The sequence below is a fragment of the Manihot esculenta genome, chromosome 13 (genome assembly GCF_001659605.2).
Source record: "Manihot esculenta cultivar AM560-2 chromosome 13, M.esculenta_v8, whole genome shotgun sequence".
Lineage (NCBI taxonomy): Eukaryota > Viridiplantae > Streptophyta > Magnoliopsida > Malpighiales > Euphorbiaceae > Manihot > Manihot esculenta.
Window position 1 is genome coordinate 34,735,282 of NC_035173.2, and position 22,637 is coordinate 34,757,918.

General features: G+C 31.8%; 6 protein-coding genes and 1 pseudogene across 10 annotated transcripts; 1 reads left to right on the forward strand and 6 right to left on the reverse strand.

Annotated features, from left to right (window-relative positions):
• Positions 1 to 3,563: 3,563 nt before the first annotated feature.
• LOC110630555 (senescence-specific cysteine protease SAG39) lies at positions 3,564 to 4,794 on the reverse strand. Its single transcript, XM_021778093.2, has 2 exons — positions 4,356 to 4,794; positions 3,564 to 4,239 (listed from the first exon to the last, which is right to left on the reverse strand). Exons 1-2 carry the CDS (start codon positions 4,789 to 4,791, stop codon positions 3,656 to 3,658), a joined length of 1,020 nt encoding a protein of 339 aa, XP_021633785.2. The 5' UTR covers positions 4,792 to 4,794; the 3' UTR covers positions 3,564 to 3,655.
• Positions 4,795 to 5,587: 793 nt separating this feature from the next.
• On the reverse strand, positions 5,588 to 6,713 carry LOC110629307 (ervatamin-B). The gene is made up of 2 exons (XM_021776215.1): positions 6,266 to 6,713; positions 5,588 to 6,174 (listed from the first exon to the last, which is right to left on the reverse strand). Exons 1-2 carry the CDS (start codon positions 6,711 to 6,713, stop codon positions 5,588 to 5,590), a joined length of 1,035 nt encoding a protein of 344 aa, XP_021631907.1.
• A 271-nt stretch (positions 6,714 to 6,984) lies between these two features.
• On the reverse strand, positions 6,985 to 7,614 carry LOC110629308 (annotated as a pseudogene).
• A 54-nt stretch (positions 7,615 to 7,668) lies between these two features.
• Positions 7,669 to 11,700, reverse strand: LOC110629942 (basic leucine zipper 61). 2 transcript variants are annotated; one of them, XM_021777161.2, is made up of 4 exons: positions 9,661 to 11,700; positions 9,313 to 9,403; positions 9,069 to 9,195; positions 7,669 to 8,367 (listed from the first exon to the last, which is right to left on the reverse strand). In XM_021777161.2, exons 1-4 carry the CDS (start codon positions 10,260 to 10,262, stop codon positions 8,210 to 8,212), a joined length of 978 nt encoding a protein of 325 aa, XP_021632853.1. In that variant the 5' UTR covers positions 10,263 to 11,700; the 3' UTR covers positions 7,669 to 8,209. The 2 variants fall into 2 exon arrangements, with proteins under 2 accessions (XP_021632853.1, XP_021632854.1); XM_021777162.2 differs by having other exon boundaries at positions 7,669 to 8,346; positions 9,661 to 11,694.
• Positions 11,701 to 11,948: 248 nt separating this feature from the next.
• On the reverse strand, positions 11,949 to 18,391 carry LOC110629941 (pentatricopeptide repeat-containing protein At1g06270). Of its 4 annotated transcripts, none has more exons than XR_002490327.2 (3): positions 17,071 to 18,391; positions 16,902 to 16,972; positions 11,949 to 12,429 (listed from the first exon to the last, which is right to left on the reverse strand). XR_002490327.2 is itself a non-coding variant. In XM_021777160.2 (2 exons), the coding sequence occupies exon 1, from the start codon at positions 18,175 to 18,177 to the stop codon at positions 17,152 to 17,154; it is 1,026 nt and encodes a 341-aa protein (XP_021632852.1). In that variant the 5' UTR covers positions 18,178 to 18,390; the 3' UTR covers positions 16,664 to 16,972; positions 17,111 to 17,151. The 4 variants fall into 4 exon arrangements, 1 of the variants encoding a protein (XP_021632852.1); XR_002490325.2 differs by having other exon boundaries at positions 17,111 to 18,390; XR_002490324.2 differs by having other exon boundaries at positions 17,086 to 18,388.
• On the forward strand, positions 13,747 to 15,097 carry LOC110629943 (ervatamin-B). Its single transcript, XM_021777163.2, has 2 exons — positions 13,747 to 14,218; positions 14,497 to 15,097. The coding sequence occupies exons 1-2, from the start codon at positions 13,747 to 13,749 to the stop codon at positions 15,087 to 15,089; spliced, it is 1,065 nt and encodes a 354-aa protein (XP_021632855.1). The 3' UTR covers positions 15,090 to 15,097.
• Positions 18,392 to 19,683: 1,292 nt separating the features above from the next.
• Positions 19,684 to 22,134, reverse strand: LOC110629576 (glucosidase 2 subunit beta). Its single transcript, XM_021776609.2, has 6 exons — positions 21,958 to 22,134; positions 21,710 to 21,823; positions 21,061 to 21,156; positions 20,338 to 20,502; positions 20,109 to 20,233; positions 19,684 to 19,959 (listed from the first exon to the last, which is right to left on the reverse strand). The coding sequence occupies exons 1-5, from the start codon at positions 22,067 to 22,069 to the stop codon at positions 20,130 to 20,132; spliced, it is 591 nt and encodes a 196-aa protein (XP_021632301.1). The 5' UTR covers positions 22,070 to 22,134; the 3' UTR covers positions 19,684 to 19,959; positions 20,109 to 20,129.
• Between the last annotated feature and the right edge of the window lie 503 nt (positions 22,135 to 22,637).

Consider the following 22,637-nt stretch of genomic DNA (forward strand, 5'->3'; position numbering starts at 1 on the left):
TAAATTATTTAAGTAAAATTTAAAGTGTTTATAGTAATGGGTAGGAATCTAAAAAATAGCTGAAATAAAACAATTATTAAAAAAAGAAAAAAAAAAAAGAGTTGACTTGCTGATATGTCATCTACATGACCATGCTACTTTTAAGTCAAATAAAGGTGTTTATAGTAAAATTATTTTATAAAATTTAAAAATAAATTAATCTATTTTTTGATAATATATTATTCAGAGTATTTATTTTTATATATATAAAAATGAAAGACAGATTAATTAATATAATTTTTTTTTAAAAAAATCTATTAATATACTTGACACTTGACAGCTATTATTTGAGAAAACAAAGTTTTGTAAGCATTAATAATTATTAAAGAAAATGTTTTTTTTTCCTTCTGTATTTGATGTTATCTCTTGCAAAGTGATATATAGGGCCTACCTATTGAAAAATTCAATCCCAGCTAGCTATGGTGTTTTTTTTTTCTTCTTTAATTAAAAATATTTTTTTCAATAATAAAAAAATCATAATTATTTAGTTTAATATAATTTGTTAGAGGATCAAATTGTAATTTATCCTTAAAAGCTCTGTGTGTATATATAATATATATACAACTTGCTGTAGAAAACAGCATTTTGTAAAGCTGCTTTGGACCCAAAATTGTACAAAAAGAAATTGTCCACATGATTCCTTGCATCAACTTGACAAACCATCTTCAGATTTTGATTAAAGCGAAAAGTATATAAAACTGTCTCAATATTTTAATTTATATTAAAATAATATTTTATAATATTACAATTTAAAGATGAAATTTTATAGTATTCACATATTTAGTCTAATGATAAGTGTTTCTGAGTAAATTTGAGAAATTTTAGATTTTATTTTTAATCCCTAAATTTTTATTTTAAAAAAATGAAATTTTTAAAGATGGAATTAGCTTCCTTCCATTCAAATCAACCCAATTGATTGATCATGATTTATAAATCATACCAAATTATTTTTTCTTTTAATTTAAAAAGGATATGGACAATTTTTCATGGGTTGGACCCCAATGCTCCAAGAAAAAGGTTATCCACTTGTTGTGTTCTAATAATAGAAAATACAATTTTTGAAGCCCAATGAATAGGATATTATTTGTACATCACCAAATTCATGGACCATAGTGGCTAAGTTTGAGAAGAAAAAGCCAACTTCAAGTTGCTGTGCAAAGCTCTCAAACTAATCAATTAGGTTAGAACTTTATAAATAAAGAAATTTATAATAATTTAATTTAATCCTCTTTTTATTAATTACTACATTCAAAATAAAAAAAATTAACTCTTTTAACAAAAAAAGCTATTTGGGTATTTTAATTTTTATAATGAACATTTTAGATTTAATTTTAATAGTTTTGATTTTTGTTTAAAAATCAAACACACCCTAATTGTTGGTTGGTAATGGCAAATCTGCTGGGTTGGAAGAACAGAAGAAAGTATGGCATTTCAAATTGGGCTAAGTGGGCCACAGGCAGGGCCCACTTGATTAGAAATTAGCCGGAAGTTGCTTATATGATGAGCAATGTTAAAGGGTACGCCATTGTTGACTTTTTGAAACCTTTTTTTTTTTTTTAAATTTGTTTGTATTTACCAAACTTCCTTTAAATATTAGGATGGCATGCGGTTTTGAGAAGGCAAGCTTCATTCAGTGATTTTTCTTTTCTTTCCTTCTTAATGTTACATTGTTTTAAGATTTAGTCAATAATATTACCGTTGTTAATTATTTAAATATTTGATAAATATTTCGATAGAGTTTTAAAAAATAATTTTTTATAATTATTTTTTTAATATCTAAATATTAACATTTTATTTAAATTAAAACACTAAATGTCAACTTAAAATTTATTGATTTCGAACAAAATTTTAATGATTGCTATCCAATAATTTATAATTTAAATTTGTTTATGTTTTTTTAATTATATGAATTTTTATTTCATAATATCAAGAGTAATATTATAACTTTCTATTTAAAATTTTTAATATAACAAATATATTTATATTTACGATTTCCTTTTATTTTTACTTAAAATAAATTATTTAATAATTTAAAATTCAGAATATACCCAATTTTGAATATTCTCAATGGTTTACATTTTTTTTCTTTATTCTTTTTTATTTTATTCTAACGTATAATTACAATATTTTTATAGTATCACATGTCGCTATCATATAAAACCATATGTATAAACATACTGCTCCTCTTTTTTTATCGTCAAGCGGCTATTTAATTTTTTTCGACACCTGTGTTGATATAATTTTTTTCGACACCTGTGTTGATATAATTCTGAATGTAGAAAGGTTTATTCTCCGCTAACTCATCAAATCAAATGAGCTGAATCATTTTTTATTGGGTCCAAATTCCATTCTTCCGATCTGTTCGAGTATGGTTTGGACTATATATTAAAAAACACACTTGTGTATTAAATTTTAATGAATTACGATATGATTTTTCTACATGGATTCGACTGCGATAAACGTTATTTTTATTTATTAAACAAAATTTAATTAAATTATTATTTAATTATGCATATTTTAAATAAAGTGAACTTCCTCCATATATATTCATATATGAGAATTAATAGGAAAAAAATTGAATTTTAGTAAACTTTTATGATAAAATTTATGAAATTGTGTAGATTGTAAAAGAAAGGGGAAAGTCATGTTTATCTTCTTATCACAAGTCAAGTCAACCAGAGTAGACAAAATGAGAGATTAATTAATAATTTAAAAAAAAATGCAATGAATTTTTTTATAATATAAAAATTAATTTTTTAAATAAAATTAAGACAATGAAAAATTTATAATTAAATTTGCACTTTTTCTTTTAAAAAAATTATTTTAAATTTAATTTGAGTTGTATTTCTTATTTTTAATTCTATTTAAAAAATAAAAATTAATTAAAATAAATAATTCGCTTCAATTTAACCTTTTTTTAAAAACCGAATTAAATAAAATAAATTCTTTAAAATAAAAAAATTAGACGAATTTATTCATAAAACTCAAATAAAATTTTGAATTGAATTATTTATTTTTCGAATTGGATCGATGATTAAACCCTACCAATTAATCTGTTCTTTTTTTCTTTCAATTCGGTTTTCGATCAATTTATTTCATGGCCCTATTCAATTCACATGGCAATTTGAAAAATTGTTTTTGGAAACAGGGATTAAAAACTTAATATATCCGTCTAATTTGCTTGCAGAAAAATTTTTCAGAAAATTTTTCTTTTGAAAGAATAACTTATTTTTATTGTAATTTAACAATAAAAATTATTAATAAATTAATATTTAATAGTATTAATAAAATTTATAAAATCTAAAAAATAATTACATTTTAATTACTTCTAAATAGAAAAATATTTTCTATTAATTAATTCTTTTAAGTGTACCAAATATCAAATAACAAGAAAAATATGAAATAAACCAAGATTGATTTATATACAAACTTAAAATAAAATTTTATTGAATATTTATTTGGAAACGTACAACTTAACTTAGAAATTAACATTAATTTTTAAATTATTTGAGTTTTAAGGCCATAAGTTTTTATTTTTATTTATTTATTTTTTTGTAAAAAGTGAAAATACATAACAAAGAAGTATATTTTAAATCCATAGAATAGTTGATATAATTTAAGCAATTGGATAGGAGGAGTCGGTGGCTATAGCACAGAGGCCTTCCTTAGCAGCAACATCTCTACGAATCCTCATGTATCCTTTCTCACCCCAATCATCACCCCATGAATTTTTCACAATCCAATATTTAATCCCTTCTCTTGTAATCCCATAGCCAACAATGGTGACCCCATGGTCTACATCAGTTCCACAATCTCCATGAAAAACACCTCCATCATAGTACTTGAACTCCGGCGATCTACTGTCTAAGCAAACAGATACTGGCTGGTTTGCCACAGCTTTCAACAAATTTTTCTCGTTGTTGGGAGGAACAACTTCATATCTCTTGATTTTAGCTGCTGGGGAAGCTTTTTTGCATTGTCCTTGGATTGCTTTGTAAGTGTAATTAGCTCCACTTGATATCCCTTTCTTGTTTATTATGAACTTGAATGCATCTTCCATCATTCCACCATGGCAGCCATTATTGATGCCTTTGATGTCACAATCCATAAGCTCTTGCTCTGATAAAGAGATCAGTTTACCTGTAGCTATCTTGATTATCCCTTCAATTGCTGCCACTGCTGAGAATGCCCAACAACTCTCTATTTTCATTTTTTTATTTTCCAAGGAAAGGAAAAGAAAGTTATACATCACAAAGAAAGAAAAAGGAAAAAGAACAAAGAAACTATTTTTTTTCATAAGCAGAAAAATTTATTACCGCAATCCCCTTGATCCTTTACAGGAGTAACAGCTCCTTTTTTTCTCCAGTCCATGCTAGGAGGAACAACGGTCACATTTTCATATTTAAATGGCGTTTTCTCTAACCTTTTAGATCGAGGCCTCCTATATCCTTTATGGGTAGCTTGAAACTCTCCATCAGTTAGGTCTGCAAATTTGTTAACACTTAGCCTGTAAGTTTTGCCACCTTTTGCATTAAAAGCATCTATATACTCAACATTACGCTTGAATATCTGGAAGCGTCTTTGTTTCTCCCTAGCACTCCTGTGCAACTTTCCATATTTAGCCAACCACCGTTCGTATCTCTCAGCCATGGACGACGACTCGGTGAGCTCATGAGGAGTAGCTTGATTAGCCCAGATTGCCAAAATGAGGAAGAGAGCAAAGCAACATTGCCTTAAGCATAATGAACCCATCTCTTTTATGGTATGTTGTGTAGTGGTGAGAAGCATACAATGTTTATGTATTTGGCCTGGTTTATATAGAGAAAGGTGTAGGTTCGATCCATATAACAATTGGATTGCGTTAAGCTGACTTGAAATGTGAGCCAAATTAATTAAACCATTTTTAAATTTTCTGAATCCTCTACATTCTACAATTGATTGTTTTTCCCACATGCCAAAATCAAATTTTCTTTGTGTTTATATCTCAAAAAGACCTGCTTTGCTAAGGGAAGCTTAGGTGTCATACATGCATGTTCTGCATTAGTCAAATTCAAAGATTTTTAGATATGCTAAATTGTCTTTTGGATACACAGCGTAACACCAATTACACATCCAAGATATTGCCCGACTTTGCTTAATTCACAATTGGCATGGATTTTAGCTATAAAGACTTTAGTTTTGCTCAATTCACAATTTGCATGCACATATATACTTGGATTTTAGCAACAAAGCGGCGAGTGAGGAGACCATCATGACATGGTTTGTCTTTTTTTGTATGAAGATAATGTTTGCATTAAGAAAAGACTTGAGGCCTATTAAGACATGAACCAATATATGGTCAAAGCCCATAATACATAGCCATGATCTACGCAAAAACTAAGCAAGCTTAAAACTATCGGCCCAGAAAAGCCAAACTCACATATCAAACCCTAACCTAGTTGGTTCACACAAAAACAAAAAGGAGGTGACCATGGAAAACCACTCAAAACCACATCTTATAAGCATAATCCAAAAGAACTAACTCCTAACAATCCTAATGAAGTGATGATCAAACGCTAAGAAGGGTACCATACGAAGTTATTCCACAAATCCCAGCATTATCATCTCTTGCTATTCTCATATATCCATTCTCTCCCCAATTTTCACCCCAAGAATTCTTAATAATCCAATAATTAGTTCCATCAGGAGCAGTATCATAACCAACCAATAATACTCCATGGTTCAATACATCAGGACGACAATATTTAGCCCTAAAGATACCACCGTGGTAGTATTGAAATAATCTGTTTCCTGCATCTATACCAACGGTAACAGGCTGCAAGTTCACCGCCGACATCAGGTATGCTTCAGAGTAAGGTTGAACTTTTTGGTAGGAACTCAGTCTAACTGTTGGCTGATCTTCCTTTACTGTGTTGCAATATTGCTGATATCCTACGTAAGGGTAATTAGCTTCTTCAGTCACGCCACCGTTGGCTATTATGTAGTCAAAGGCATCTCTCATATCACCGCCGTTGCATGCATTCGATGCATGATCACAATCCATAAGCTGTTGCTCCGATAAATCATGATAATTACCATATTTCAATAGATGCATAGCTTCCACGGCTGCCAATGCTGCGAAAGCCCAACAACTTCCTATTTGTACACAAACAAAAATAAAAAAGGTTATTAAAAAAAAGGGTTTTATGTATTCCATTATATATGTAGTTTTTTCTTTTGTCCTCACCGCAGTTTGAGCCTTGACTCTTCACAGGAGTAATAACTCCTCTTGATCTCCAATCCAATGAAGTAGGGACATTAATCATGCCTTCATTGTTTAAGGATGTTAGAGTTACATTTGAACTTGTATGTCGAGAAGGCTTCATCCCGAGGTACATGTTCTTGAATTCTTCATGAGATAGATCTGCAAATTTGTTAACACTTACATTGAAGGGTTTGTCGCCAGCTGCATTGAATGACTCTATCATCTTAACATTGTTCTTGAATATCTTATAACGTTTTTGTTGCTCCTCGGCATTTTCATAAACTCTTCCATGTCTTGCCATCCACTGTTCATGCCTTGCAGACATGCTTAGTTGTGGCTTAAGGAGATGACGAGAGGTGGCTTGATTAGCCAAGAGAGCCAAAACGAAGAAGAGCGAAAACAAGCATTGAATTTGAAGTGATGAAGCCATTGTTATGTTATGGCAGGCAACGTTTCCTTGCTAGTTATTTATAGGTAGAGAAATTAAAGATGATATTCATAGTCAGTTGTAAAATAAAATTCTAAGAATGATCTTATCTCATCTCTGTAGTTTTAAACTATCTTTCTTATCGATGTACGTTTGTAGTGAAGCTTATTTACTTGTATACAAATGCTAATTAGGCGATGGGTAATGATTGATTGCTCTGATACTGTTTGAATCATGAGAATTTCTCATCAACATCAAGGTGGTTATACACTCATTCAATACAAATTTTATTAACTTAAATTTAAATTTAAATTTAAATCTATTAAATTTTATCTATAATATTTGATTCCATCACTGGTCTTATCATACCCTACGATATTTACTCCATGGTTTATATCATCTCCACAGACTCCTGTGAAGACACCAGTGAAGTAGAACTGAAAATATAATCCTCCAGCATCAACGGAGGCAGAAACAGGTTGTTTTGCAACTGCCTTCATCAGTGACGTTTCACTCTTTGACGGAACTTCTTCGTAGCCTGTAATCTTAGCTACATGGGAAGCCTCCTTTTTGGCTATACAAGTTCCATTGTATGGATAATTAGATTCACTGGTGATTCCATTGTTTTTTATTATAAACTTAATCCATCTTCCATATAACCACCATTGCACCCTTCATCCTTGCCTTTAGTGTCACAATCTATTAGCTCTTGCTCGGAAAGAGAAATCAATTTACTTGTAGTTATTTGGTGGATCCCTTCAATGGCTGCCACTGTTGAGAAAGCCCAACAACTCCCTTCAATCGCTGTCATAAATTTCTCCATAATATAAAATTTAAATAGTAATTTTTTTGAAAATATTGTCTTATTATATTTAATCAATTTGGATACTGTTTTAATTCTCATTCATGATGATAAACTGCAGATCATGTGACCTTCCATGCATTAATAAAATCCAAATAGTAACCCAAAATTTTCATATATATACAATTAGAAATGGATATTTACACTTTCTTTTTTGTCATTTTTTGGTTGGGGAAATAATTTTAAAAAAAGAAAAATAAATTATTACAACAAAGAGATCAAGCACTAAAAAAAGCATAAACAATCTGACATCAAACACTTCCCAGCTAATGACTGACAACCACTTCCCAACATCACTTATAAAAAAAAAGAATATAAATCAGATTAAAGAATCAGCAGCCACACCCTCTCCTCCTAAACAGTTAAAGCAGACAATTTTCTTTTCTTTTCTTTTATTTTCTTTCCTTTTCTCTCTTAATTAATTTTTAATCACAGCTGCACATGATCTTCCCTGCAATCAATTATGCAAGGTTGAGTGGTCCCCAATCTGATGTGAACACATCACGTGAATGCACAGGAGAACACAGAGATCACCAATCTCTTCTGCATGAATCCTTTTTTTTTTTCCTACCAGATTCTTGATAATAATGAGAGTTTATTAATTACCATTCTTGAAAGAACTCACTGTAAAAATGAGTTAAACTTGCAGAAGAAGCTGTTCTTTCTCAGGAGCAGTAGTGGGATCAGTTGCTGAATTTTCCATCTTCTTGAGATTTTGTTGGTGATAAACTTGCCTCAGTCTCTCTATTTCTCTCTTCAGTGCTTCTTGATGAGCTGGATTTGTTTCAAAATCCACTAATAATTATTACATAAATCAAATGATTCAAGATTAGATCTCATTTTCAGCAGACTTTAAATTAAGATCATTCTTAAAGTCCAAATTATAATAATTACAATCTTAAATATTTTCTACTATATTTGACATATTTAATTATGGGATATTCATGAAAAACTTGACCAGTATATGTTTAATAAAAAGCATATTTAATAAACTTGACCAGTATGTGTTTTATTTTCAAAATTACAATTTGATTTAAAACTCTAGAACAAGAAATTTTGTAATTGAACATTTGTAGATGATCTAGTGTTGAGATTGGGATTGATCTAATGCCATGTTAATAAAAAAAAAGGAAAAAAAAGGAACTTAATTTCATCAAAAAGGCACTTTGTAAGGATTGTCTGGGTCATATATAAAACATTTTTCCTTGTGGGACTTGACAAAAAGCATTTATTTTTCAACCCACCACTTCCTTATTTGCAAAGGTGATCTAAGAAGCTAGCACATGAATGATGCATCTGAAATTACTTCTGCCATAACTGTGCACAGCTAAAGAGCACAGTATAGTTTGTTTTTTTTAAAAAAAAATTATTTACTCAATTATATTAGAAAAAGAATGAGATCCTCAAACCCACATGCATAGTTTTGATTGAATTATGTAATGATTAATTAAGATAAAATAAGATATTTTGTTGAATAATAATAATTAAGCACTTACCATCTTTGAAGATCTTGTCTTGGGCTAAAGCAGCAATTCTTTGCTTAAGAGCACTATTATCAACATTAAGCAGCAAGCGTTGATGGTCTAGAAATGCAACTCTTGGTGACAGCACTGAGACCTCAGCCTTCATAGTGGGCATAAAAGAAGAAGAAGAGAGAAGAAAGAAAAAGAAAATTAATTATGGAGAAATAATAATTCATACAGATTAATTTAGTATAATGACACATTCACTAATACTTACTTGCAATGAGGTTACACTTCGTTCAAGCTCAGAAATATATTGCAGCTTCCTCACTCTTGACCTCTGCGCAGATTGCCTGTTTGCCAAGATTCTATTGCAAACAAAAACAAAAAATTTGTATAAATGTAATAATCAACTGATTAATCACTATAATTATCATAAACACTATTCCATTAATAACCCATTAGTCAAATATTTTTCTTATAATATAAGATATTGGGTTGAAGTAATGTAATTCGAATGTTTTTAACGCCGAATTAAGTTAAATTGATGGTAAAAAATAATAATAATGACAGAAGTGTATTTGAATTAATCAGAATTTTAATGAAAATGCGTATGCATGAATACCTTTTGACCCTCTTGGGATCAACAATCCGATCAGAAGAATTGGTATCGGTTGCGCTTGGTGGAGTTTGATTCTCTTGTTGGCATTGGCTTTGCACCTCATCGGGTTCATTTCTTATCTTGTTCTGTTTAGTATTTTGATCGGACGACGGCGCGGTTGTATCTTTCTCATCATTAATACTGTTATGATCCGATGGCGTTGATGGGTTCGAGCAAGATGGAGCGGCCACCGCATTGGAGATATCATCATTGAACATAGACATGAATTGTTCATCGTCAAATTTATCAAAGTCGCAGCTGCTGCTATTGTTATGTCCAGCACTATGACGGTGTTGATGCTGAGGTGCCACTACTGCACCCGACGTGCCACGACATTCTTCAAGCAATGGTGGCTCCAGGAAGGCAATGGAGTCACTTACTGACCGCCTGTGAGTCCCACGTCTCGCCAACGAGAAGTCGAGGAATTCGTCAACCCACGAAGGGTTTTGGCCGGTGGCGGCGGTGGGAGAAGCAGCTTTATTAATAGAAGGTGGCATGGTCTTCTGGTGGGAGAAATCAGGCCAAGTTGGCTGCATGTTTGGGATTTTCGGAGGCAATTGTGCCATTTAGTAGAGTATATAATCTACAAACACTCTAAATGGCACAAAAATTCTTCAACAAAGCTTCTAAAAAACTATTGAATTGAATCCCCACAGGAGAACAAAGACTAAAGCTTGATTCTTATATATTCCATTGGCAAGCAAGAGCATGAAAACAAGCAAACTGCAGAAACCCAAATCAGAACTCCTACAACAAAATGTGTTGGGCATGAAAGAAGAACAGTACAATTGAGACAAGAACAAGAAGGTGATGCAGAGTTTATTTTGTTAGAAGCCATTAAATCTTGGAGCTTAATCTTCGTAAGAATGTGGGAGTGGGGTCACATGGGGAGGGATTGGACAGCTATGTACAGCTGTTAGAAGGTTGGGTCTCAACGGTATTACTGGAAAGTCGCCAGTAGTTTAATAACTAGAGGAATCAGTCACCACGTGCCCTAGTGACCTTCTCTTTAGTGGTGGCTACCTTATTATATTCTCAAAATAAATAAATAAATCTCTTTGAGGAACATTCCCATGTAGCTACCAACTCATACACTTTCCTACACCCATTTTTCCTGTCCGTTTGATCTATTAGTCCACTCTAGTAAACCCTTTGATCCATAAAGTCAAATGGGTCATCATCCTTTTATCTCATGATCATGTCTAATTGTCTATGTACTTAGTTGAAATATTGTTGAAACTGTTAAAACTGAGTGGGAGTTGGGATATTTTGATGGCCATGCATAAATAACCTTTTTTGATTATGAAGTTTTAATGTTGGTTCAGTCCATTATTTTCTAAATTTGATTTATCATGAATTTTTTTTTAAATGAGAATTGATAGAGTAAAATTTAAAATCTCTCAAATTTATTTAAATGCACTTATTATTAAACTATATTTTAGTACGTAGACGTAAATTACCATGAATTTAAAATGTAAATAAATATTTTTTATAATATAATTATGTGTATATTAGATTTAAATATTTATCATAAAGAAAGGAAGGTGTGAAAAGAAAATTGAGGAAAAGGGGGAAGGAGATCATGTCAGACCATGTGAATGATTTGTAAGCTTTCTTTGCTTTGTCCCCAAACCACACCCACATGTAGGGTATTATGTCATTTAAATTTCTCTAGATACCACACACCTTTCTTCCCACCTTCCTTTTTCTATCAAACTGGAATTTATGTTGTTTTAACTAATACAAATCCATGGCAGCCCACTAATTTTTTTTTTCTTTAAAAAAATGAAATTTTAAGAATGCAATGAAATTTCAATTGTGATTTGAGGTGGGCATGTGAATGTCTCTCTCTCTCTCAAACAAACAACTTTTCTTTTTTTTTTTTTTTATGTCAATAAATAATCAAAGAGCAAATGATATATGGGAATAAAATGATGGATTTTACTAGTGATGGAGAGTGGACATATATGTTAAATTAATACATTTATGTATATAAAAGTACTCTTTTATCAATAATAAAAAAAATTCAAATCTATAGACAAAAAATTTATGAGTAATAATATTATAATGATTAAAAAGTTAACTAAAGAATTCATCTTTTTGAGAAAAAAAAATAATTCTTATACAATTATATATAATTTTATTTTTTTAAATTAAAAAATTAAACTCTTCATTTTTAAATAAAAAAAATTAATTTTTTTTAAAAAATAATTAGATAGAATTTTTGTAAATTTACTCATTATAAATTAAGATTTATTTGAAATCTTAGTAAAAAACTGAATTAATTTAATTCGATAAAACCTTTGACATAATGATAATGATATTCTCCAAGATCAACATTTCATCAACAAACTGTTTAAGATGCAATACTAAAATAAATTAATTCTTTCCATGGGGGATGATCATTACCTTCATTACATTGATTAGGCTAGACATTTTGTAGCTCCATGAGCACCTTACCTTAAATTTCTAGCAGATATTCCTCAATTATCTTATCTGCCAACTTTATCAGCATCTTCGAAGTTCTGCATCATTATTTGAAACCTGTAATCTGACAAAAATGGCTGATATAACATTGCCTTTTCAGCTGGATAAGCTCAATTGTAATAAAGAAGCATGCAAGATTTCTTTTCGCAACAGTTCCTTCACTTCTTTCCACTACTCACTTCCAGTGTGCAATCTTCAACAGTATCTTTCGCATTCATTCCCTAATATTGGAGCACATCACGTGCTCTGCAAATAAAAAGAAAATAATTGATGTACTTTGTTCCTATCATAAGAGAAATTTGGTATGACAAGGATAGGTCATTTGCTATGCATGCCCCCCAAAAACAAATCATAAGCTATAGAATACAAAATAAATAATGGGAAGCCTTCAGTTTTACCATTTAAGACAAGAAAACAATTGCAGAAGATGATTCCAATAATAATGCAATTCATATGATAGTTTTAACAGTCTGTCAATCCAATATCTGCAAACCCCTTATCTCTAAGTTAGTTTTGGTTCAGTTCATACCACCTGCAATGAACATTTGCATTCATAAACCTAACAATATCAAACTCTGCCCACACAGTTTTCTGCTATAGAGTTGATATTAAAGGCTTAAACTGGGATAGGAAAACAAAATGAAAACATGCACACGGATCTACTATACATGTTAATGAAACAACTGTCGAAGACTTGCAAACTAGTATGTTTAGATGCATACAGTGGGAGGCAGCAGTAGAGTGTTCGGTTCCGGTTCTGAGACAGTTTTTTACAGGAACTAAAATCAGAATTAAAAGTCGTTTCCTTAATTTGTTTGAAATCAAAATCAAAATTAAATTTTGATACAGTTTCGATACGGTTCTATATGTTTTCAGATCCGATTCGGTTCTAGTTTTAGTATAATTTTCGATTCCTACAGTAAAATTTAACATAATATTAATATTACTAATATTAAACTAACAAATCTCACATCCTAACTTCAAATAATATCCGATATCCACAATATTATATAATATTTTCATCTAAAATATATGAAAACACTAAATAACTAAATATAATATAGTCTTTTTATTATAATTTTCAAACTCTTAAAAGAAGAAGAAAAAAGAGATAGAAATTTCTAATAAAGCTTCCAAAAACTTTGTTGTAATGGTTCTTCGTGTCCGTTCGAGATCCAAAAGCCGTGCATAGCCATAGCCGTAGACATAGGCAGCAGCTTAAGGCTACAACGAGCATTCAACATTCATTAAACAACAGCCTTAACATATTTAACCTGCCACTAATTTTCTTTCTTCTTGGTTAGCTATCCTAAGCTTCTATTACGCAGCTAAACCTGCATGTTTCACACAATGTGAATGAACAAGAAAAGACTTGCTTGCTCCACTAAAACTGGATAGCACAAAAACGTGACAGAACAAAACTACAACTGAAATACCTTGAGCAAAGTATGATCTAGCATAAGTCGTAAACTACGTTATGTAGCCAAGCCCAATATGATCTCTTGGTTGCACTAAAATCTTCATTTATAAGCTCTCATCCTCTATGCACATCCTCAGCCAGACATGGAGACACCCATAATGGTAAAGAATGCTGGCTTGCTACTTACAACTCTCTGTGTTCTATGGATACCTTCAATGGCCTCAGAAACTCATCGTCTGCCCAAATATAACTCCGAATCCATGCAGAGGAGGTATAATAGATGGCTGGCAAAACATGGTCGAAGATACAAGACAAGAGATGAATATTTATTGCGTTTTGGAATATACATGTCCAATGTTCAGTTCATCAACGACTTTAATTCTCGGAACTTATCATATAAGCTAACTGATAACAAGTTCGCAGACCTTGGCAATGATGAATTTCGGTCTATCTACTTAGGTTATAACCACGACACAAGACAGTATCCAAGTTCCAATAGCTCAGCACGCTTCAAGGTGCCAACTGCAGTAGATTGGGGAGAGGAAGGAGCTGGAACCGGAGTAGATTGGAGAGAGGAAGGAGCTGTAACCGCAGTTAAGGATCAAGGCCAATGTGGTATCATTTCCCCCTTTGTTTATATTTTATTTTTTCACTTTTCCTGAGAATTTAGGTTCAGAGTGCACTTTTTTAAAGGGATGAAATTCATGTTCTGACAAGCTCTTACCTGAGCATTGGGACAACTAATAGCTAACCCTGAAATAGTTTTTCAATATCGTATAGATAAAGAATGGCTGGGTTATTTGACTGTACAGATACCCTCTTTCAAATTTTAATTAATTATCTCATTCTTGAAGTTACATGAGACGATCTAAATATACATTTCTGTAATACAGGTAGCTGTTGGGCATTCTCCGCAGTGGCAGCTATAGAAGGCATTAACAAAATTAAGACAGGAAAGTTAGTATCTCTATCAGAACAAGAGCTTGTAGACTGTGACGTTAACAAAGATAACCAGGGCTGCAGTGGTGGATACATGGAAAAAGCATTTTCATTTGTCACAGAGAATGGGGGAATCACCTCTGAAAATGATTATCCATACAATGGACAAGATAACCCTTGTGAACAAGCAAAAACCAAAGATTATGCAGTGACAATTAACGGCTATGGAAAAGTACCTCCCAATGCTGAGGAGTTCCTACAACTTATACTTTCCCTTCAACCTGTATCTGTTGCAATTGACGCCAGTGGTTATGAATTTCAACTTTACTCCGAAGGTATCTTCAGCGGCTTCTGCGGAGTCACACTCAACCATGGAGTCACAGCCATTGGCTATGGTGGAACGGGTGATGATCGATACTGGATTGTGAAAAATTCATGGGGAGAAGACTGGGGTGAGAACGGCTATATAAGGATGGCACGTGGTACTGGAGATGAGAAAGGTATCTGTGGCATTTTAATGGAAGGTAGCTACCCTATGAAAAATTGAGCAGCATTTTGCGTGTAGTGGGCTGATCCTGGTTTTAGGATGATTCGATGGTAGCTTAAAACAAGATGCTTTTAGATAGTAATTACATAAAAACTGAAGTAAAAGAGGTTGCTGGAGATTTAAGTAAAAAATATTGATATTTACAGGACACAATACTATGGAAAAAGTTTGCTCAAAGCATAAGAAAATGGGAAATAGCAATCCCTTATATCACAGTGACAGTACAATAAAATTACCAGGAGATCTTCAGTTCTTAGTATACAATGCTTACATTATGATAAAAGTTCCCTCTATCTTCCATCCATTTCACAGAACCCCGTAAAAGAATTTCTGGCAAAAATATCATGATTCTTTTAAGCAAAAGGTACTAAATCAACTTTTGGTAATAGAACAACTGCCATGTTCAACAGCCAACTATATTTCGTTTGGGTTCTGGAGTAGAAATGAAATTTCCAAACATGAAAGCATACACCCTCGATTCCATAATTTTTATTTATTTTATTTTTCACCCATATTCAAAATTATAATTTTTTTTATTAATTTTTCAATTACATTCATTTTAAAGTAATATATTTATTAAATACTAAAAGATAGTTTGAAAACTATAAAATTAAATAAGATTATAATTATAAATTTATATATTCCTATAGTCTAAAAAAAGAAGGGATGATAATCAGTTTTGTTAAAGCGAGGCCAGGCCTCTTTCAAGAGGCGTTGCCTTGCCTCGCGAGTGGCGAGTGAGAAAAAAAGAAGGTGAACAATAGGCGAGGCCAGGCGCCAAGCCAGGTGCCTTTCAAGAGGCGCTCGCCTTGCCTCGAGGCGTGAGCGAGGCGAGCCCCTCTTGCTGAATCTTTTTTTTCTTTTTAATTTTAAAGGGTTCAAACCCAAAACTCTTAGATCGCAACCTTCTTCTGCATTCTCTAATAGCAGCTATCAAGACACAGCCTCCAAACAGCAGCCATCGACACCAGTAACAAGTACACTGGTGTATGTCTCTTCTTCTCTCCTCTTTCTCCTTCTTCTCCCGAACCACGATCTCCTTCTTCTCCAAATTCTTCGTCTTCTCTCCTCTTTCTTCTTCTCCCGATCTCCTCCTTCTCCTGCCACTTCAACCTTTCCTTCGCATTCATAGGCTCCAGCATTGCAAAATTCATTCATGATTCAACATTGCAGAAATTAATTATAATGGGTGTTGTTGATTTATGATTTGTTGTTCATTTATTTGTGAGAATTTTTCCATATTTATTAAGAACAATATTGAATGAGCCATGGGTGTTATTAATTTTAAATTGTTGTTTATTCATAATTTATTTTGGTGTAAGTGTGACACTGATACTAGTAGCATGCCTAATGCCTATCTAAAATATATAAAAATTTTAGCCTTCTCACCACTTGCCTAAGGCCAAAGAAGATTGGAAGACCAAAAAAGGGAAAGATAGATAAAAATCATCACCACTTGCCTTAGGCCATAGAAGATTGGAAGACCAAAAAAGGGAAAGATAGATAAAAATCATGGGACAAAGGGAGTATTTAGGAAGAATGTGTTATGTGTGTATAGTTGTCAAGAGCTATAATTGCAACAAAGATCTGGTATGCTATCTGCTTCTATTGATTATTACATAGAACAAAATACAAAAAAGAAAGTTCACCACTTGAACTGATTTAGCAGACCTAGTTGAGGTAATTATGGCTCTGCTGAGCTGCTTAATAGATACATACAAATATATATAAGCTAAACAAAATTTTCAATTCCAGCATTCATTAGCAGAATCATGCTACAAATAACGTATAATAAGTTAAGAAAAGATAAACCTGTACGCTTGTAGTCTTGTTCCAACTTTCAACAGGCACCACGGATTTCAAATCCAACACCCTCTTGGCCACTGCAGGAGAAAATATACCACTATGGATTAATCGTTATTTCTATTAGACAATAAAATATCACGCAGCTAGGGGAACAAAAAAGGAAAAATAAACAAACCATATCAGTCATTACATGTGTGAATTTATTTGCTTCTCACCAGCAGACTTCACAATGCACTCCCATAAAAAATGGAGGAAACTATGAACTCAATTCTGTGAATCTTTGCCTTACAGCACAAGCAAGCTTCCATTCACCGACACCAGCAAGCTTCTCTACCACCTTTTGCCTGACCTTGATATAAGGTATAAACCGTTTCTCTGTCATTCTCATCGCCACTTTTCCAGCCAAAAGATACTCTTTGCACTCCAAACACCCCTCAAGCACCAGCTCATAGCTCTCAAATCCGACATGGCAACCTTCCCTCTCCATGAACTCAATCATTTCAACAGCTGTCCATATCTCTCTATTTGCCCGCAATGCCGCCGCTATTTTCACCACGGTTCCATGCCTTGGGTTCAACCCAATTTTGACCACCATTTCCTTCAACATCTCTACCGCATCAGCAGTTCTTCTGGCTGTGCACATTGAGCCAATAACAAAGCCATAACCTTCCAAATCAGGAACACATCCTGCTCTGCCCATACCCTTCAGAACCTTCACTGCTTCCTGCAACTGATCAACAGCACAAAGAGAAGACACAAGATAGTTACAAATACCAGAGTCTGCACGATACCCAATAGACTCCATCTCCTCTAGAATATTAGCTACAGTATGAGATTGCCTTCTTCGATCCAACCAAGCAGAGGATAGAAGAAGACGTGTTTGGGGCACAGGTGAACACCCAGAACGAAAAGTTCGCTGGAGGATGGCTAGAGCAAGAGGGAGAGGACTAGGACTTTGAAGGGTGTAAGAAAGGAGACAGGAATAAACAAGTTGGGGGCGAAAATGGGGTCTCAAAGGGATAAAAGATTGTAAAATTTCATCAACTACTTGTGTTCTGAGATTCAAAGAGAAGGTGGAGAGGAAGGAGAAAGGATTAGGATTTTCGAAATATTCACCTCTGTAAGATTCAAAAAGGTCGGGAATTTCTTGATAGGCCTTGGCTTCTACTTTAGCTTTAAGGGTTTGTTCAAGTGAAGAAATTGAGCGAACTAAAGGAAACTGCAGGACAAAATGATGAAAACGAAGTGGAGAACTGCACATTTTGGTCACACCGATTAGCATCTTTAGCAAAATGCAACTAACTCAACCAGGCGACGGCCGATCACAGAAGCACTGGGACTTGGGCGGCCGTCACACGTTAGCTTTCCTCCGGCCATAGGATGCACATACAAGTAGAGCTGCACATGGCCCGTTTCTGACCTAAATCAGATTGGGCCGGTTCTAACACTCTCAATCCAGAATCAAAACCTGTGATTTTCCCCAGCATATAAAAAAAAATTCCATGCGTCCTAAAAATCCGAACTTTACTGATTTATTTATAGTTTAAATTTTAAATTTTAAATTTTCAAAAAAAAATTTTAAATTTTAAATTTTTTATAATTATAATATTTTTTTGAAAGCAAAATAATTTTTTAAATGAATTTTAATTATATTTAAATTAATTTATTAATATATTATTATTTTTATCACATAAATAATTTTATTAACTATAATTAAACATTAATTAAAATCCTAAACTTCTAATTACTGAAAATTTTTAAATTATATAATTAAACTATTTAATTCTCTCATAATTAAATAAAAATTTTAATTAAAAATTTTAAGTAATTAAGAGTTTATAGTCTTAATCAAATTTTAATTCAAATTAATCAAATTATTTTTATAATAAAAATAATGATTCATGGTGTGGTGTGTCATATATGCTAATTTAAATCTGATCAAAATTAATTTATAAAATTATTACAGTTATAACAAATTTAAAAATTTGAGATTTTTTAATTTAAAATTAAAAATTTAGGTTATAAATGTAAAATCTTGTAAAATTGTAATTTTTTAGTTAAAATTTTTTTAAAAAATTACTATTTAATTCTTATGTTATATGAAATCTCATAATTAATTCATTAATTTTAAAAAATATATTCAAATGTCCATAAAATATTAATAAAATTTATTAATTAATTTTAGTTATTAAACGGTGAGAAATTTTTAAAATATTATCCATTTAAGGACTAATTAATTTAATTTTTATAAAATTAAAGAATTAATTAAAAAAAAATTTTATATTATAAAAAATAAAAAATAAAATATTTAATATATAAAATTTAAAAAAAAAACTGATATACTTTAGATACACTTATTAATAAATTTTACTAAATTTGAGAATTTTTCAAAATAAAATAAAATTAAAAATATCTTGATTCATTCCCTTCCTCAACTCTAATTCCCGGGTTTGGTCTGAAATGTGGCGAGGTTTAAATGCAAAACTTCTTTAGGTTATTAGGTCTTCCGTTTAGACAATTTGCACGTTGAGCTATTTGTGCAAGTTCTATTGTTGGAAGCAGTTGACCATGAATTGGCTAGGGAAGCAGAAAGAAAATTAAAAAAAAAAAAAAAAAAAAAAAAAAAAAAAAAAAAAAAAAAAAAAAAAAAAACTAAATGCACTGTGGCAAGGATTTTTTTGGTCGTGGGACAAAATTTTTTTATGGAGATGGAAATGTGAGGAGTTGTCATACGAAAAAAAAAAGAAAAAAAAATATTTTAATTTTAAAAAATTAAATTAATCATCAATAATTAAAATGAAATTTAGATTATGATATTTTCCAAATTTAATATGGAGTCAAATACAAGGGAAAAACCTATAATGCAGCTGTATTGCCTACTGTTTTTTTTTTCCAGTATCACTGTGTAGCTTGATGTTGAAGTATATGTCCCAGCAAACAGAGATTGTGTTATTTGCAACATATGCAACTCTACACTTTGTATAACCAATGCATCAACCTCCATATAGTCCGATTCCCATGAATATACTCTGTATCGAGAAGGGAAAAACCTCCAAGACAAAGGCTGTTTATGCATAAATTACCAGGATGTATCAGCAGAAACCAGCAATTATGGATATGGGAGATATAATGAAAGCACAACCATGATTAGCAAGTGGGAAGTTCGACCTAACAAGTAGAAGTGGGACTACCAAATGGTAAAGAGACTTTTACCCAAATTGTCAATGGATTTCTTCAGTGATTATGCCTTCTTTTCAATTTTTCTCGCCGACAAAATAAACGAAATGCTATTGCACAACCAAAAAGAACAATCTGTAGAACTATTACCGTCTTCAAACCTGGAATCACAAAGTATAGCATCATTTGCATTACTTACAACTGCAGCTTAGCTTAAAAAAAGAAATTCACGTAAGGAAAAAAAAAATTGTTACTGAAAGAAAACCTTTAGATTTATGTAACAAGTCCTCCAAAAGAAGTTCATCTTTTGATTCCTTTGAATCAATAGATGAGACAAAATTTTTAGCCCTGTACTCCAAATTTCCGCCCATGACACATGTATTTGGACAATTGATTCCACTGTCATACTCGTCACTTCCATCACAGCAATCTGCAAAGTTAACAAGTTTCATTAATCTAATAGAAAAGGCAAACTTCATACGTTATAGAAACAAGATTGAAGCAGTATGCTTGAAGCAAGCATAGCAACTCATTCAGTATTAACAAATATGACGTTGCCAACCAAGCCAACTTAAACAGTGCACATTTGATGGACCTAAAGCCTGATATCGACGAGGAGAAAGATATACCTGAAGTTCTTAAGGGCACAGGAATTATTACATTACTAGTTTGTTAACGTAAATGTGCTACTTTAGTAGATCATAACAATTTGATGACCTCCTAGCATCAGGTCATACAGCTGCAGGAATAAGTAAGCATGACAAGTACATAAACAAGGCACAAGCAAACAGACAAAGTAATTTGTTATCAAGATTAAGAAAATCAGAAGTCTCCTCGCGAATGATGCAGGTCAACCTCAAATCCAGTGAAAGGCATAGATCATAAACCTTAGGTTACTGCACCTGAACCATATATCTGCCCTAAAAATGATTGGCAAAGAAGCCTTAAGCAGTAAAGGAAAAGAAAGAATGTTTCTTACTATACTCACCACAAATTTGATCATTGACATGAGATGAAAAAATAAATTGAGGTTTACTTCCTAGATTTCTGCAATAAAATTTGCCTCTGGGACAGGCTGAAGTTCCTGCAGGCAAAATCAAAATAGCAATTAAAAATGATTCACTGAAAACGAAGAGCATAAACAGCTATATGATTTTGTAAAATCTACAGCGAAAATGTATGGCAGAACAGGAATTAGCATTCAATCTATTGGTAAATCCCTATAATCATCTATAATGTTAAGATTAAAAAATTAAAGAGAGAGAGATAAAGAGAGTTATTTGAAGGTAGAATGGCAAATTTTATGTAACAGCCTAGCTGGTGATAAAAATATCAATCAATTTAAACAATAAAAAATAAAACCATGAGAAGAATAGTCCAGCTTCTGAAATGAAAGCTATTGGACCTTGGCTGTTGCAAACACAAAACTACAATCATATACAAATATTTTCCACCTGATGAAAAATCATAAATTTTCCAATTAACCAAACCATATCAATCAACATTATACATCAAATATATATATATATATATAAGCGCCCAAAATATCAAGTGCTAAGCTAAGAACCCATCAATGTGAAAGGCTGAGAAATTGAAGCAATTCATTGAAATGGATGTAAAATGGACTGATGAAGTACCAGGCTCGTCCGTCCCATCAACACAATCGCAGAAATCATCGTTGAGACGGTCTCTGGTGAAGGATTTCGAGCCATCCTTGCACTTGATAAACCGTGAAGAAAAGTACTTCTCATCTGTAAAGGTAAGAAATCGAGCTCAATTCCCAAAAAGATGAAAAACATTAGATGAAATCAACAATAACGTGCAAATTGACGATCTGGGTCTCATTCATAGAACAGCAAACACAAAGATAAAGACAGGGAGGCACCTAAGGGATGAACACCGAGGAGAGGTGATTTTGAATGGGCGGAGAAGACAAGGAAATAGAAGGAGAAGAGGAAGGCAATGAAATGGCTGAGACTGCAATGGGTCGTCTCCATGAATGTTGAGAATTTGCCTCTCAGTCTCAGAAGTCAGAACCCATAATTTGGGCTCTGTTTTATGGTTTAGAGGGAAGGGTTGGCTTGGACTGGACTTGACCCAAGTCAACCTTTAAACTATATTTTTATTTTTATTAGTAATTTATAAATTCATATCAAATTTTAATTTATTCAGTTAAAATAAATAATCAAACTAAATACTTGGATTTAGTTTAATATTTGTGTAATTTAATTATGAAAATTATATTCCAAACAATAAATTTAATAGAAATGAAATGAAATAAATCGTAATTTTATGAAAGTTTTAATGGAAATTTATTAAATATTTTTATTTTTTTTTCTATCAACAAAATATTTTTTTTATTCTGTTTTTTCGTTAAAAATAAATAAAAGATAAAAAGAAAATTTTTAAAATTCAATTTTACTTTCGAATTAAACTCCACATTTAATTTTTTTAATATTATTATTATTAACAAATTAATTTTTATATTTTTAGAAATTTTTATTTTTTTTATAACTATTAAAATGTCCTTATTATTTTTTTCGGTCAATAAAATAATTTTTTCCT

Bases quoted from the DNA above. Each gene is read 5' to 3' on its own strand.
- LOC110629576 (XM_021776609.2), bottom strand. From the start codon at position 22,069: ATGGAGACGACCCATTGCAGTCTCAGCCATTTCATTGCCTTCCTCTTC. The intron at 21,157-21,709 runs GTACTTCATCAG...TTTTGCCTGCAG, and splicing joins TGATGGGACGGACGAGCCTG to GAACTTCAGCCTGTCCCAGA. The intron at 20,234-20,337 runs GTTTTCTTTCAG...TTGTGATTCCAG, and splicing joins CTTGTTACATAAATCTAAAG to GTTTGAAGACGGTAATAGTT.
- LOC110629307 (XM_021776215.1), bottom strand. From the start codon at position 6,713: ATGGCTTCATCACTTCAAATTCAATGCTTGTTTTCGCTCTTCTTCGTT. The intron at 6,175-6,265 runs GTGAGGACAAAA...GTGTACAAATAG, and splicing joins GAGTCAAGGCTCAAACTGCG to GAAGTTGTTGGGCTTTCGCA.
- LOC110629943 (XM_021777163.2), top strand. From the start codon at position 13,747: ATGGAGACACCCATAATGGTAAAGAATGCTGGCTTGCTACTTACAACT. The intron at 14,219-14,496 runs GTATCATTTCCC...TCTGTAATACAG, and splicing joins TAAGGATCAAGGCCAATGTG to GTAGCTGTTGGGCATTCTCC.
- LOC110629941 (XM_021777160.2), bottom strand. From the start codon at position 18,177: ATGCTAATCGGTGTGACCAAAATGTGCAGTTCTCCACTTCGTTTTCAT.
- LOC110629942 (XM_021777161.2), bottom strand. From the start codon at position 10,262: ATGGCACAATTGCCTCCGAAAATCCCAAACATGCAGCCAACTTGGCCT. The intron at 9,196-9,312 runs GTAAGTATTAGT...CCCACTATGAAG, and splicing joins GAAGTGTAACCTCATTGCAA to GCTGAGGTCTCAGTGCTGTC. The intron at 8,368-9,068 runs GTAAGTGCTTAA...AATAATTATTAG, and splicing joins AGACAAGATCTTCAAAGATG to TGGATTTTGAAACAAATCCA.
- LOC110630555 (XM_021778093.2), bottom strand. From the start codon at position 4,791: ATGGGTTCATTATGCTTAAGGCAATGTTGCTTTGCTCTCTTCCTCATT. The intron at 4,240-4,355 runs GTAATAAATTTT...AAATGAAAATAG, and splicing joins AAAGGATCAAGGGGATTGCG to AGAGTTGTTGGGCATTCTCA.